This window comes from Trachurus japonicus, chromosome 12 (genome assembly GCF_045865225.1).
Source record: "Trachurus japonicus isolate A0001 chromosome 12, Traja_1.0".
Taxonomy (NCBI): Eukaryota; Metazoa; Chordata; class Actinopteri; order Carangiformes; family Carangidae; genus Trachurus; species Trachurus japonicus.
This window is the reverse complement of record NC_140918.1, coordinates 3,479,412-3,495,985: the sequence shown is the minus strand read 5'-3', so window position 1 is coordinate 3,495,985 and position 16,574 is coordinate 3,479,412. Positions and strand designations below refer to the sequence as shown.

The following is a 16,574-nucleotide window of genomic DNA, read 5'->3' as shown; positions in this document are numbered from 1 at the left end:
TAAAAGCCATAGAAACGACTAAAAAAGACTTGTTTCTGAGAGCCGAACTCGACAGAGAAGTGAGACGCCACGCATGCGCTTTTTAAGATTTTAAGATTTTACTATTTGTTTTTAAAGCTCTTAATGGGCTGGTTTCCCAGTATCTGAGCTCCTACATATCCACCTGCCAGAGCACTGAGATCGGCCAATCAGCTGTTACTGGTCAGCCCAAAACTCAGCTGAAGACCAAAGGTGACTGAGCCTTTGCCTTTCCAAGCTTGCTGTGACACATCTGGTCGGTGGAGTCAATAGATATGTTTAAATCCTCCCTAAAAACGCACATTTTCTCCCTGGCATTCAGTTGAATTGACACATTTTCTCTTTTACATGTATTTTGTTTTTACAATTTTAAGTATGTATTTTATGGTATTTTAATGATGGCCTGTTTTTATTTATCAGTGCAGCACTTTGGTCAACTTTGGTTAAGTTGAGTTGAGTTTTTACAGATGTTTTCTATGAGGATGAAGCAAAATTGAGAGCTTTTATTGGCAATCATGAAAAACAGGAGAATGATCAGGCCTTACCTTTCTGTGATGTCATCAAGCTGAACCCTAGACCGGTCACTCTTCATGGGCACACAGCTGGGGACAGCAGACTGTTGTCCACTTTTAAAATTATAGGGTAAAAGCAGAGACCGGTCACTCTTCATGGACAAACAGCTGGGGACAGCAGACTGTTGTCCACTTTTAAAATTATTGGGTAAAACCCTAGACCGGTCACTCTTAATGGACAACCATCTGGGGACAGGAGAGTCTCCTTTCTGCTTCTTGTGGCTGGTAACAAGGAAAATAACAAATGATGAGATATACGGAACCTGATAATGACCCAAATAAACATAAAATCACATGAGAAATCAAGTTGGTTTTCTCTGATGCTGCCCAGTATCACCAAGAATATCAAGTAAAAACAAACATGAAGATATGAGCTGTGAAGAGTCATGGACAGTTAGAGATCCTCATCTCACCTCTGAGCTTTGGTCCGGCTCTCATGTTCCCCCCTCAGAGTGGTTTTAGAGGGAGGGGCTCCCTCCTCTCTGTCCTCACACTGGTTCATAGCAGAGCCCCCACCTTCATACAAACACAACAACAGGCTTCATCACAACAGGACTCACTTCACAGGACACATAATAATGGGCGTCTTAACATCCAGTAGATGAGATTGGAAAAGTGAACAACACAGGAAAATACAGGATTGATACAGGAATGTGCAATTTTGACTTAAATTACAATAGAAGTGATGTCATTAGTCCATACTGCTTTTGTGATACATTCACTCTCATTTCAGAGGAATAATTTTACGATGTTTTCACTCTGGGGAAAGAAAGTTAAACACATGAAATACAATGTTTAAAAAAATTGAAAAATGGAAAAAAAAATGTCCTTAAATATTTAACTAATGGTCTTTCCTAAATCAAACTGCTGTTAATTCCTCATCCAAGCAACAACAACATAGCTACAGCACATCATCCTTTGACCTTTGACTAATATTTGCTCTTGAACAGTTTAGTCTAGGAAGGAAACAAGGCTCCAGTGAAGACAAGTCTGTACTAGTGATGACTGGAGTGCAAACATTATATGATTCATTTTAACCAAAGCTGCCCAACCAGTTCTGTCGCTCTCTGTATTTATTTCTGATGTCGTTGTCTCAGGTTACAATCAGGCCTCTGTTGCTTCTATCAAACACTAACACAAATGTGAATAATTCCTAAATTATTGTCATTTACGTAAATCCAACAGACATTCATACCAATATTTGACTCAATCTGAAATGCCCATTAAGCATCAAAAACTTTTCTCATGTCCAGTCAAACAGTGACAAAACCAAATGTGACCACATTTATCCTGTTCATCAGACATTTGAAGATTCTCACCTGCTGAACTCTCTTCAGGTCGACTTTCACACACTTTCCACCTTCATGTGTCGACGAAACATTTGGAGAGAAGAAGCTGCTCCGTCTTCTTCATTAGTCCTGCTGTATGTGAGCATTTGATCTGGTTAGAAGTCACATCCTCATAACTTCAGAGTCCACACCTAAAAAAAAGACGTCAGAGTGACATCAAAACCCATCTAACCTGTTTAAGAAATCAAATCAGTGATGGAAATCAAAAGAGAGGTGTAGTTCTATGGTCTGTCCACTAGATGGTGGTAAGTCATATTCCATGGAGCAATAGATTCAGGTTCACTAACAGCTGACAGTCACATCTCTGACCAACAGCTGAGCCCTTTGTATCAACTTGCATTTTGTCCATAATGTTACATTTCAAATCTTCTGCAAAAAATCATGTATTAAGGGGTGTTCCCACCAAACGCGATGCTGCGTTGTCGCGCGTCGAGATTACATGTAAAGTCAATGCACAGACGCGATTAGATGCGAAATCGCGCCGGGCGACGCGATACGCGCGTCACACGCGACGCGATGCCGCGAAAATCGCACCAACGCCCGAGTTGAAAATATTGAACTTTTGCGGCAACATCGCGTGACGCCGTGACGCGACAGCCAATCAGCGTTGAGATTCTGACACAACAATACACTGCTACCGACTGCTACTCACCGGAGACAGATGGACAGGCACTCTGCAGCTGAAAAGAAGAGCCTGTAACTTTAGTTGGTGTCCTGCCTGGAGATCCTGGCAACAACCCTAGCTGCTAGCAAGTCCTCAAACTCAGCAACAGTCAGTCTGAAGTACCGTACAACGGCCGCGATACGAGCGGGGCTGAGTGGAATTTTTTTTAACTGCTACACCAGGACCAGGACGTCAAGGATCAGCTTCACCTCGTCCATTGTCAAGCCTACGGTAAAATGAGTGCACTTTCTGTGTCTCAACACATTTTTACATCCGTCCTGTTAGCTGTATTGACAGTAGAGGGGAGGGGAGGGGGGACGCGATGACGCGATGACGTGAATTTACACAAAACGGTCACGCGTCAAAACACGAGCGATAGCGCGACGGATTGTCATTTGTCGCACGAAAAAATCACGTTCATCGCGTTTGGTGTGAACACAGCTTTAGAGGTGTTAATGAGTCCAGTCCGATTATATAAAACGATAGTTCAACATTTAGTCAGATCCCCCTCTCACCATATAGTCATAGCAGTGGGTTCATCACCTTGCATGTTGTTTTGAGATCGGCGGGGCAGAGACGTGAGCTGCTCAGTGAACACAATGGAGGTGAACGGTACAGGTCCCCTGTCCCTCATCAAACTCATCAAATACACAATCCAACAACTCCACAACACTCTGGTGGACAAGTTGTGACCTGCACATTCACCACGCTATGAGATAATCATGTAACATTACATTCTTGAAATCACTCCGCCCAGCAGAATGTAGTTCCAGACATGATTGAATTAAATTATTTGTTTGTTTGTTTTTTCTTTTCTTTGCATCACTAGAGCTGACTGACAAAGCAGCCAGGCTTCAGCATAATCACTGTATATTTTACCTGATACAGTAAAAGAAACAGCAGTCACGCAATTCAAAATTAGATTTAATGTAATTGAAAGATAATGACAGTTTTTGCATTAAGAAGCTCTAAGTCTTTTGACAGGTTGTATATTGGTGTGGTTCAGCAACATTAATAAGAGGGTGGAGCTGCTGTTTGCAAACACAATCATTCAACCTGCTGTGCTCTGAACGCTCATCCATATGACTGTCTGCAATGGTGTTAATCCTCACACACACACACACACACACACACACACACACACTTAGACAAACAACCCGACCTGACACTGTTTTAACAAGAAGTCTGAACCAGAACCTGCTGCAGGTGTTTCACAGTTTTATTATTGCACAGTAGGAGCGTGTGTGTGTGGCGATAGACAGATGTTTTCACTTGATGCTCTTCCTCCTGTTGTGGAGGAGAAAGAAACTACAGAACTGATTTAGCTGATGGAGATCGAGGGGTTAAAACACTGATGAATTGATATTTGATTTAAAAGAAAACCTTCAAGCAGAATTTCAAAATAAAACTCACCTTGTTTGAATAAATCTGATTATTGGGGTCAAAAACAAAAAAGGAACCAGATCATGGGGATTAATTAGAGTATTGATTAGAAACAGTGTCGTTAACAGTTTTTATTTTCTGTCCTGGTGAACCAGTTGTTTAATAAAGCTCTTTGTAAAACAGATTCTTCACCTCCTTTTATTCTGCATTCACCCAGGTGAAGTCCAGGTTTGTAGATCTGGACCTCGACTGGAGTAAAGTTGTGATGTGATATTATAGATTATAGATTATAGATCAGGCTTCCTGACATTATAAAACTTGATTGGCTGCAGCACTGAAGCATCGACCTGCTGAGACTGAACAAACTTTAAGTCACTGAAGTTGTTTTTAATGTGATCTGTGATGTTGCTGCTGTTTCCTGAATTAAAGGTGTCTGAGATGATTGATCAGCAGAGAATGGTATATTTTAACTTTTGCCGTGTGCCGCGACGGTAACTCAACTGAACGTGACGTGTGAGTACGAGTGTGTTGACGTTGCCATAACAACATGGTGACGCGTCTTGCCGTCGTGCCGTCCTACAGTTTGTTTGTTTTTACCGTTCCATCCAGCGGCATTTGCCGTTTACCGTCTGCCGTTTACCGGACTCCATGTGAACGCAGCATTGGTGTGTTTGTTTGCAAACTTGTACTGACTTTTATGTATGTAGCACTGAGGAGAAAGTTTCATCAGGCCACTCTGCCATATTGCCCAGATTAGTAGAGGTTGCAGTGATGATTGACCTTCTGGAACTTTCTACTCTGTTGTCCCGATTTGTTAGGACAGAGTAGGGCCGGCCCTTCAACCATTTAGGAACCCCCAGACTAGAATAGATTTGATTGCTCAAAGCTACCGGGAGCTGTAGGCTTGTTTTCAGAACAAATCCTGCCAACCCCGGCTTTAACTTCATAACTTCGAAATATTCAGACATATTGTCAAACAAACACTTCACAGAGCAGTTGTGCACATTCATGCAACACATGAACAGTGCATGATTTACAGACAAAGCCCTTGCTAAATTTTGATACGTACAGGGAGCTAACAAGGGTAGGCTATTTTAAATAGATTTGAGGGCTCTTTGACATATAGCAGCCTGGTTTGGCAACCAGATCAGTTCAGTTCAGAAACTTTATTTATTCAGCTTACAGCTCACAGTTCAATAAAGATAAAAATAAAGCACAACACATTCAACAATCATTCGATGGACATACAACTCTAGTTGTCAGTAAATCAGTTCAACTCATGGTTTCCCAGCAGCAATGTCTTGTAAGTGTTCAAATATCCCAACCATTTTAACAGTAAAATGGCACTGACTGCACCATGTTACTTATAAAAAATAGTTATTTACCTGAAATCACTTGCTCTTTTTTGTCCACTCATGGTTACATGTTGTAACCAACATGTTGTTCGTCTTGCTTTTTTTTTCTCATAATGTTTTATTTGCAAATATGAGGTTTAACAAACACATATAGCTTCATTGAACATTGAACAGACCAGGGTTTACTACAGTTCATTGCCGGTCCTTTTAAAAGTCCAATTAAATGCATCGTTTAAGTCTCTGCCCTTCCCGGTTTTCAGTCGACCCCAGGGATGTGCGACGTCCACCACAGTTGCCACCTCATGTTTATCCCTCTCCGACACAACCCCTCCCCCCAAATTTATCTGGCTTTCAGTTTAACATTCTTGGCAGGGTTCTCTCGGCATCCTCCACAACGATGCGCTGCGACCGGCTCCGGGTCAGCTTGGAAAGGGTAGTGGAGACTCACGGCTTGTGTTTGCGCCTTTCTTTTCTTTTTACCACCAGCTTTCCTGTTCTGTGTACATTATTAAAATGTCCTCCTCCTTCGATTGCCAGGTAACCAGTCAATTTGTTCCAATACCTGTGTCGATTACGTTCTCACTACAAACAAACCGCTCCAGGGCTCGGATTGAAACAAGCCGAGACCACCTCTCCCAAGCGATCTCGGCTTGCTTGTTTTGTTCTGCATTGAGCGCGATTGCTGTGTTCACATCTGACCAAATGAACCGATCTATGACGTAAAACGCTCCCTGTTTCAGAACAAATGGTCAAGTGTGAAAGCGCCCTGAGTAACGTAAGTTGAGGAATCAAAAACCCCAAATTCATTTTTACGGGGCAGATACACTGAGGAACCAGGACTGATCAAGAACCCAGGATACAGAGGTTCAGTGAAGGTGGTGTTGAAGGTGTGGAGGTGGAATAGTCTGCCAAAGGAGACACAGTAGAAGGACAGAGAGCCACCAGGACAGTCCACATACACTGCTACTCTGTTAGAGACACGGAGAGAGAAGATGGATGTGTCTGTGTTGTTGTGACAGACAGAGTAATAACGACCATCAGAGCAGCTCAGACTCCAGGACTGATTATTCCATCCAAACCAACAGTCTTCACTGAGTCCTTTCCTGCTGATTCCTCTGTAACTCACTGATATATCAACCACTCCTCTCCACTCCACCTCCCAGTAACAGCGACCAGTCAGACCAGTTGAACACAGCAGCTGAGACCAGAAATCAAATCTGTCTGGATGATCAGGATATGACTGATCCTCTGTCACCCATGTCACCTTCCTTTTCTTGTCAGACAGTTTGAGGTTTCTGTTCACTGAGTTCTTGTCCAGTTCCAGTTCACAGGCGTCTGATGGAGAGAACAAGACACAACACAGCTGCAGTTTATCATCTGTTCATTTATCAACAACTTCACTGGCCATTCATGAAAAAGAATAATTCAAACATCAACAATGTTGTGCTTTTCTTCTGGTGTGAACCTGAGGATGAGGCTGATGAAGATCCACACCAATAAACACATGGAGTGAATAAAGTGTCACTAATGAAACTGGATCATCATCTTCCACTGCAGCACAAAGAAGCTCTGAACCATCTGCTTTCTAAAACTGTCATCTCCTGTATCAAAGAGCTCACACTCAGCACAGACTTTACACCTCTGATATCAAGGGCTCTAGTTTTGAAGACCAGGCGCACTTTGCAAGTTTTGCACCCCGGCTCAGGCACTCCTCCCGTCCCTCCTACAGCGCAAGTGGGAAAGAGTCATTTTCTGAGATGAGAGATGCTGAGTAGGCTATATACTCACTATCTGATGCCGAGGCTATTTGTGGGTGACTGAGATGATAGTTTTTTCAGTTTTTTTTTCTTCATTTTTCGTTAGTTTGCATCACAGATTCAGCTGTGTTAATTCAGTCAAGCTGAGTATACGTTACGAGTGCCAACCGCCTTTGATCTGACTTCAGATGTGACAGGACAATCTATATAAATTCACGTGTTGGTTCCATTAGTTGCATTAAATAGTGTTTGTTGTGATTATTTATTGCATTTATGTGCCTGGAACTGTAGAAACTGCCAAACTACCACTGCGCCAATTTGGACCTTATTTCTAGCATAAAATACGATCATTTAATCACCCGGATAACTTTGGTGTCATTACGAGTGCTTCTGATGATATTAGATCCAGCTGAGAGCCGCCTATATCCGTATAATGTGAGTCTACAGTGCAGCAGAATGCAGCCTCTAAATAATTCGTTCATTTCACCAATATTTTGTCATGATACGCTAGTGCTATTCCCCTCTGAGTCCGGGGTTTAAGGGTGTACTGCCAGTGCACTATTCGGATTCGGGCTTTTAAAACAAACTTCGGACTCGGATTCGGGAAGAAACCGGAAGTGGGCGCACTGACTTCAGCCAAGCTAATGCTACGCCGAGCTAGCCGGCTTCCGTTTTAGCTCTCGGCTAACTAGAACGGGAATAAAATAATTTAATCGTGTGGCTCTTCAAGACTTTCCAAACGTAATCGGACTGAATGGATCAAATTCTGGTAGAGAAAAGAGTCGTTTCATGGGGGTTGTGACAGCCGGCAATAATACCTAGCTGCAGCTAGACCCTTCTCGCAGCCGGCAGTGCTGCCTGCTCATGTTTGGCTCTACTCGTGTATGCTTCTATGGCGGGCGCACCAGCATTAAGGTGCGTTGCCACTAGGGATGCACCGAATATTCGGTAACCGAATATATTCGGCCGAATATTGCAAAAAAAGCAACATTCGGCCTTCGGTGGAATGAGCGCAAAGCAAGGCCGAATATTAAAAAAAAAAAAATTCTGATAAATACGCGATTGCGGACGATCGAAGCGGCAGCTTAAACCCCAGCTTTATTAGCACTTTAAACCCCAGCTTGATTAGTAAGTGACTCCTACTGCTGGAAAAACAACAGCAACAAGAGCAGTGGGGGAAATCGCCAGAATCACCTGGTTATGTGCTGTTGCTGATCCAAACGTTTCTTTTTCTTTAGAAAAAAGCTCCCAAATAATGAGGAGAAATTTCAGACAGAAAAACTATTCGGGATCAAAGCATTATTTGTGTACTTCCAAATAACGTATTCGGGTTCGGGTACACCCCTGCCAGGGTTAGCTGTTATCAACATCCGGGGTCTGTAGGTTGACGCATGCTGTCATTTAGCGGGTTTCTCTTAGTAGATCACCTGTTTTTCGTGCGCTAACCGAACACGCAAAAGGAGCATGCAATTTAGCGGCCCTTATCTGGGATCTTAGTAGATCAGGCCCATAGACCTCTGCATTTGTACAATTTCATTTACAAATCCATCCTTGAACTGCTTCCAAAATATTTATCCTCCTGTATGTCATGCAGACAGTGCAGTCGTAGTCATTTTAAGGGCCCTGGCCCTGGAGAAAGCATGATTAGAAACGTGTTCCTGTTTTTAGTAACATTAAATCTAATTGTTGTATTATGGGTTAGGGAAATTCTGGAGAAATTATACTTTGTACATCTGTAAAATGTAAAAAATGTAGTGTAACATTTACATTCAAAAACTTCAAACACACTCACATTTTCTCAGACCAGGTGTTAGAGTGTGAGGTCCACAATGGTCCAACCTGGAGGAGCAAACAAAGTCAGGATGAATTTCATCCATCTTCACTGATCCACCATTCACACCAAACGCGATGGACACGATGAACGCCACAAGTTTCCATTCAAAGTTAATGTAAATGACGCGATGACACGCAATGCCGCATCGGGCAACGCGTTACGGGCGATAGGAGCGACACGATGAAGCGTCCATCGCGACATCGCGTGACGCTGTGCCGTGACATCCAATCAGCGTTGATATCCAACCACGTCACCAACACAACTACCATAGTTACAACACTGAGCCATGGTTGATGAGAGAAAGCGGGAGGGTGGGTGGCGCAATTGAGGTGATGAAGCGATGATCAAAAATGTGACAAATGGGTCAAGCGACACGATACTCGTGTTACGGGTGATGACATCACTCCATCGTGTTTTGTGTGAACGCACGGTGAAACATGAAGCAGAGTGCCTCAGTTAGTCAGAGAGACAGAGACACAGAGTGAGAGCTGCTGTTGTCTGTCCATCTGCCCATACCATAGAGTGTTCAGTCTCCAGTCTGGATCCTCCAGTCCAGCAGACAGCAGCTTCACTACTGAGTCTCCTGGATGATTGTAGCTCAGGTCCAGCTCTCTGAGATGGGAGGGGTTGGAGCTCAGAGCTGAAGCCAGAGAAGAACAGCCTTTCTCTGTAACCTGACAGTATGACAGACTGAACACACACACGCACGCAAGCACACACATGAACATACACATAACTCGAAATTAAGTTGTAAACAAACACACACAATTCTGCAAACCTTCCCACTTTATTATTCAGCTCATTCAATGCAAGATCATAAAAAAATATATGAAGTCTTGCTAAATTCACCCTACCTGAGAGTCTCCAGTCCACAGTGCGGACTCTTCAGTCCAACAGACAACAGCTTCACTCCTGAGTCCTTCAGGTCGTTGTTACTCAGATCCAGGTGTCTCAGACTAGAGGACTGGGAGCTGAGGACTGAGGACAGAGCTCCACAGCTTCTCTCTGACAGGTTACAGTCACTCAGTCTGAAAGGAGAACAGCCAGACAAAACGTACTAGTAAAAGAACATGTACTTGTTTGACAGAACAAAAGACAAAACGTTAATCCAGATGGATATGTGTTCACTTACAGAGCTTTGTTGGAGGCTTTGACCACTGGCAGCAGCCGCAGAAGAGCCTCCCCTGAAGCAGAGTATTTCTTCAGGTCAAACACGTCCAGATCTTTTTCTGATGACAGTAAGATGAAGACCAGAGCCGACCATTGAGCAGGAGACAGATCATCTGTGGAGAGACGTCCTGATCCCAGGGACTGTTGGATTTCCTCCACTAGAGAATGATCATTCAGTTCATTCAGACAGTGGAACAGGTTGATGCTTTTCTCTGCAGACAGATTCTCACTCATCTTTTTCTTGATGCACTGGATGATGTTTGTTTTATTTTGTGAGCTACTTCCTGTCTGTGATGTTAGACCTTGTAGGAGAGTCTGATTGGTCTCCAGTGAAAGACCCATGAGGAAGCGGAGGAACAAGTCCAGGTGTCCATTTGGACTCTGTAGGGCCTCGTCCACAGCGCTCTGGTAGAAAGATGTGTCTCTCAAGACTGTAGACCACCAGGATGTTGTTTGTTGTTGCGACATCAGGTTGATTCCAGAGTTGATGAAGGTCAGATGGACATGAAGAGCAGCCAGAAACTCCTGAACACTCAGATGGACGAAGCAGAACACCTTGTCCTGGTACAGGCCTCTCTCCTCTTTAAAGATCTGTGTGAACACTCCTGAGTACACTGAGGCTGCTCTGATATCGATGCCACACTCTGTCAGGTCTGATTCATAGAAGATCAGGTTTCCTTTCTGCAGCTGCTCAAAAGCCAGTTTTCCCAGAGACTCAATCATCTTCCTGCTCTCTGGACTCCAATGTGGATCTGTCTCAGTTCCTCCATCATACTTGACCTTCTTCAGTTTTAGATGAACCACCAGGAAGTGGATGTACATCTCAGTCAGGGTCTTGGGCAGCTCTCCTCCCTCTCTGGTCTTCAACAGCTCCTCCAGAACTGTAGCAGTGATCCAGCAGAAGACTGGGATGTGGCACATGATGTGGAGGCTTCGTGAGGTCTTGATGTGGGAGATGATCTTTCTGGCCTGCTCCTCATCTCTGAACCTCTTCCTGAAGTACTCCTCCTTCTGTGGGTCAGTGAACCCTCTGACCTCTGTCACCATGTCAACACACTGAGGAGGGATCTGATTGGCTGCTGCAGGTCGTGTGGTTATCCAGAGGCGAGCAGAGGGAAGCAGTTTCCCCCTGATGAGGTTGGTCAGAAGCACGTTGACTGAGGTGGACTCTGTCACATCACTCAGGATCTCAGTGTTGTGGAAGTCCAGAGGAAGTCGACACTCATCCAGACCGTCAAAGATGAAGACGACCTGGAACTGATCAAACCTGCAGATTCCTGCTTCTTTGGTTTCAGAGAAGAAGTGATGAACAAGTTCCACCAAGCTGAACTTTTTATTTTTCAGCACATTCAGCTCTCTGAATGTGAAGGGAAATGTGAAGTGTATGTCCTGGTTGGCTTTTTCTTCAGCCCAGTCCAGAGTGAACTTCTGTGTTAAAACTGTTTTCCCAATGCCAGCCACTCCCTTCGTCATCACTGTTCTGATTGGTCTGTCTCTTCCTGGTGGGACTTTAAAGATGTCTTCTTGTCTGATGGTTGTTTCTGGTCTGTCTGGTTTCCTGGACGCTGTTTCAATCTGTCTGACCTCATGTTCATCATTGACCTCTCCAGTCCCTCCCTCTGTGATGTAGAGCTCTGTGTAGATCTGGTTCAGAAGAGTTGGGTTTCCTGCTTTAGAGATCCCCTCAAACACACACTGGTACCTCTTCTTCAGGTTCAATTTGTGTTCACGATGACAAACTGGAACATGACTTTCTAAAAAGAGAAAAAAAAAATGTGGTCAATGAGTGAAATGTGGAGTCAAAATTTTAACATCTAATTGCACTTAAGAATTCCCATTATAACATAAATTCCTCATAAAAAGTTTGAAAACATTATTTCAGTCAATCATCTATAATAATACAAATTTATTTTGCTGGATTGGTCACCTTTACAATGACGCACAACTTGTAGGGATCGTGCAGACATGGAATTAGTAACAAGTGTAAGAAATGTACCAAAAGCCCCATAATACTCTCCTGTTGGTATTCACTCTTGTTTTGAGCTTCAAGTGCTGCCAGGTGTGAGTCAGTCACAGGTGACTGACCTGCCATGAGTCAAGACCTCAACCCAACTGAACACTTGTGGGATCGGGATTGGGCATGTTGTACATGATAGACTGACCAACAACCACACTGGTTGACCTTCAACCTTCAACTCCTGACTGAGGAACATAGTACCTGATATCTGGTACCTTTTTGTTAATGTCAGACCCGGTTCCAAGTGAGTAGAGGTGATACTAAACCGTGACATAAACCAACTGCCTTCTTCTGATTGGCCAGAGTGTTATCACTGAAAGAGTCATGAGCATGACGTCCAACCTGAGAATCAAACCAGCTGCCTTAAAACACACCATCAACAGAACCTGAGTCAAGGCAAGTCGAGTCGAGTTGAGTAGAGCTTTAACTGTAGTGGAAAAAGGCCATAAGGGACAACCCTGCCACCCTGCAGAGGAAACCCATTTTGTCCACTTGTAACCGGGACATAGTTCTTTCGGTCATGACCCAAAGTTCATGACCATAGGTGAGGGTAGGAACTAAGATTGACCAGTAAATTGAGAGCTTCGCCTTTAGGCTCAGCGCCTTCATCACCAAGACAGATCGGTACACCGACCCCTGGCTGCGCCTAGAAATTCTGTCCTAAAAAATAATGAACAGAACTGATGACAAAAGGCAAACCTGCCGGAGTTCAACATGCACTGGGAACAGGTCTGACTTACTGCTGGCAATGCAAACCAAGCTCCTGCTCCTCCAGTCGTACAGAGACCATACATTCCTTAGCAGAGGGCCTCGGAGCCCATACTCCCCAGCCTCGGAGTCCATACTCCCCAAGCACCTCCAACAGAACGCCACAAGGGACACGGTCGAATGCTTGCTCAAGATCCACAAAACACATAGACAGGCAACAACAGGCAAACTCCCACTCCCAAAATGAAATTTTTCCTTATTGCTGTGGGAGAGTGCAATCATCCAATCCATCAAGCAACTCCAGTCATACACCTGTGACCGACACCAACACACCTGGCAGCATGGGAAGCTAAAGAAGAGTGAATACCAACTGGAGAATATTGCATGACTTTTGGTACATTTTTTTTTAGCGACGCTACCCACACGTTTAGCTTTGATACTCATTCCATGAATCCACAATCCTTACAACTTGTACCTCATTGTAAAGGTTATAAGGCTTAGTTTCCAATTATATAAAATTCAACAATTGGTATTGGGGAGAAGTGGTTGCCTGAAATAACATTTGAGGCGTTTATTTCAAAATCTTCCATTCTTCTTAAATCTTTAGAGAAATCCTCTTACTGCTCTGCAGACAGTCAGACAGCTCCTCCTGCTTCATACTCCTCAGGAAGTCCACTGTGATCTTCAGAAATGACTCTCTGCTCCTCCTCTGATCTTCATCATCACCAACCACTACCTCATCATCATTGTCAGGATAATCTAATAGTTCTGGGGACTTTGGACTCAGAAGTTTTTGGATTCTCTTCAGCTCGTTCTTCACAAAAGTGACAATGTTGTCCTCCAGCAGCTGGAAAAACAATAGCATTATGTGTAAACTTCACTTTCAGTATAAACACATGGATCAAACATTAGATCATCTCAGTTATTTTTGATTTGATTTGATTTTTTTCAATTTGACCAGATAGAAGACCCATTGATATCAAGACCTCTTCCACAAGGGCAGCACACGTCAGAGTGAACAAGACAGATAGACAACAAAAACAAAACAAACAGTGAAATATTAAGTGCAATCAATTTGACCAAGTAAGTGCACAAGTTATTGTCACAGTACTAATTTAAGAACACAGGCACTGTTCGAAGGATTTCTGTTGTCGGTTTCTTATGATAGAGCGGAAGGTTTACAGTGAAACAAATTCTGACAATTTAAATTCAGATTGGACGGTATTTCAAGAAGAGGGGGCAGATAAACCGAATGCTTTTTTCCTGTTTCAGTTGGAACATGAGGAGCAGAGAGATACCAAATGCAATTCGATCATAAGGCCAAATGGTCATTCACAGTGATAGATGAGGCGGCTACAGCCAGTGATAAACCTCAGAGCACAATGGTAGACCAGGACAGAGTCAAGGACAGTAGGCAGCTGGTTGAAGCACACATATATAGGGCTGTCCCGATTAATCGACCTAATCGATTACGTCGATGACGTAAATACGTCGACACGTGCAACATTCCGTTGAGTTGTTTACGATTACGTCGATGACGTAAATACGTCGACAGGTACTACAACACACCGTCGGGTTGTGAACCATAGACTGTAACACGTGCAGCAGAAAAACACATGCTGTACCACAGCAGCACCACGGCGATGAATCGCTGCAATACTGTTCCGTTCATTCATCTCCGCATAGCGCTCTTTCGCCGTTATTGACTCTCTCTCGCTCTCACCCACACACACACACAGAGCGAAGGGCACATGCATGACATCAGTGCGCGGTAAAAGCGAAACTCATACGGTCCGATCGTGGACCCCCCGCCCCCCTCCCTTCAGACCACCCGCCACAGTCTCCTTGCTTTATGTATCCATAGATGTAAACACGTCCTCATGCTGCTCTGTGTGCACCCGGACGCAGGGGTCCATGCCTATGTTCCCACAGCCCTATGTTCCCACAGCCCTATGTTCCCACAGCCTTATGTTCCCACAGCCCTATGTTCCCACAGCCCTTTGTTCCCACATTTGAGATTTATCACATGGTGGATGCTCTGCTACATGTGGAAAGATGTCTATGCGTGTGATGTTATGGGAACATAGGGCCTAATTTTCAGTGGGGGAAAAAAGTTAGAAATGTGGGAACATAGGGCTGTGGCAACAGTTATATGCTGTAATTCCGACATACTGCAATCACGACATGCCATCATCCCACCATTCCGAAAAGGCTTTATATAAGGAAATGTGCGTTAATCAACAGGTGACTTGCTCCTACTTCTCTGGACTCTCTCTTATCTATCTGGCCTGTCTAGCCTCTACCTGGTCTTTTTTTTTACTAAACTTAACCAACTCCTTTCTTCATTGCTTAAGCCCAACCAGTGCAAAATCTTTTTTTGGGAAAAAGTATGCTATTAAAGGAATTGTTGGAAAGGTAGGATGTTTAAAAAATGAATAAATAATATAAATAAATAAATAAATAATATATATATATATATATATATATATATATATTCATTCTGACCATAGGAGGCAGGAATTGTCAGAATAATGGGACGTTTGATAGAAAATTAAGTATTGCCATTTGGACAATTAGAGGCCTATGTCGGACTGGTGGGATGTCGGTTGCCCCCCTGTGGGAACATAGGGCCTAATTTTCCGTGGAAAAAAAACATGTTAGAAATGTGGGAACATAGGGCTGTGGGAACACAGGGCCTAATTTTCAGTGGGAATTTTTTTTTTTAGAAATGTGGGAACATAAGGCTGTGGGAACACAGGGCTGTGGGAACATAGGAATGACCCCGGACGACGCAGCACAGCATGCAGATCGTAAGTGAGGGTGATGTCCTGCACCCCCGGCTTAAAAAACATCCTGGAGGAAACACTGGTCCGCTCCATGACTATACTTAATAAATGTGCCTATTCAAAATCATTGTGCTAATATTTCAGTGTGCATTCTGCTTTATCTGTCTATTTTCCAGGTTAAAGCAAACTGATGTGGCACAGTTTTTCCCCTCCAAAAAAAAAGATTTAGAGCATTCGTTCCCAACCTTGGGTCCGGGCCCCCCTCAGGGGGGCGTCAGAGATGTCAGAGTGTCCACAGAGCTTTGCTTGTTCTGAGGTTGTGAGGTTATCAAAATTAGATTTGTGCATATTGAAATAAAAAAATTCCAATAACACATCCAATTGGATAATCAAAATCAATCAATCAGGAACAAAAACCTACATACAACCTACTGCTTATATGGACTTGATAACAATTATGACACAACAAAGGAAAATTGACATAAAGACAAAATAAAAATAGAACAAAATATAATAAAACAAAATAAGGATGGATAAGGATGGCACAAAATAGAATAAAAAGGCTTTCTTTGACAAAAGCAAGGGCCACAGATTTAGAGGAATGCACACCAGAAAGAGTATCTGAAGAATTTAAGTAAGAGAAGTGTTCAGAAGTGTTTTTTTGTAAATGACTAATCGTCAACCAAAAAATAATCGTTAGATTAGTCAAAAAAGTAATCGTTAGACTAATCGAAAAAATAGTCGATAGATTAATCTGGAGAAAAATAATCGTTTGGGACAGCCTACACAACATCGCCATAATCAAGTGCAGGCAAAAATGTAGCTGACATCAGAGCTTCTGAGCTCTGAGGGAGAAACATGACTTGTTTCTGTAATAGAAACCAAGCTTCACCCTTAATTTGGAGATCAAATTTTTAACATGCACTTTGAATGAAAGCTCCCCATCAATAATTAATCACAG

At 43.3% G+C, this 16,574-nt stretch overlaps 3 protein-coding genes across 3 annotated transcripts in view; 1 reads left to right on the top strand and 2 right to left on the bottom strand.

Moving 5' to 3' along the window:
- LOC146976849 (stonustoxin subunit alpha-like) overlaps positions 1 to 9,934 on the bottom strand; it is a 55,877-nt gene extending 45,943 nt beyond the window's left edge. The window contains exon 1 of the mRNA XM_085792617.1: positions 9,787 to 9,934. The gene's annotated coding sequence lies outside the window, so the exon portion shown is untranslated. The remainder of the gene's footprint in view (positions 1 to 9,786) is intronic.
- marchf5l (membrane-associated ring finger (C3HC4) 5, like) overlaps positions 1 to 16,574 on the top strand; it is a 253,777-nt gene that overhangs the window by 142,630 nt on the left and 94,573 nt on the right. The window lies entirely within an intron of this gene.
- On the bottom strand, positions 6,078 to 12,962 carry LOC146976848 (protein NLRC3-like). The gene is made up of 6 exons (XM_085794253.1): positions 12,860 to 12,962; positions 10,065 to 11,856; positions 9,787 to 9,960; positions 9,449 to 9,622; positions 8,891 to 8,937; positions 6,078 to 6,676 (listed from the first exon to the last, which is right to left on the bottom strand). The coding sequence occupies exons 1-6, from the start codon at positions 12,960 to 12,962 to the stop codon at positions 6,078 to 6,080; spliced, it is 2,889 nt and encodes a 962-aa protein (XP_085650379.1).

Coding starts and splice junctions, on each gene's coding strand:
- LOC146976848 (XM_085794253.1), bottom strand. CDS start 12,962: ATGGACTCCGAGGCTGGGGAGTATGGGCTCCGAGGCCCTCTGCTAAGG. Junction 9,961..10,064: donor AAAGCCTCCAACAAAGCTCT/GTAAGTGAACAC, acceptor TTCTCCTTTCAG/ACTGAGTGACTGTAACCTGT. Junction 8,938..9,448: donor TGGAGACTGAACACTCTATG/GTATGGGCAGAT, acceptor TTGCTCCTCCAG/GTTGGACCATTGTGGACCTC.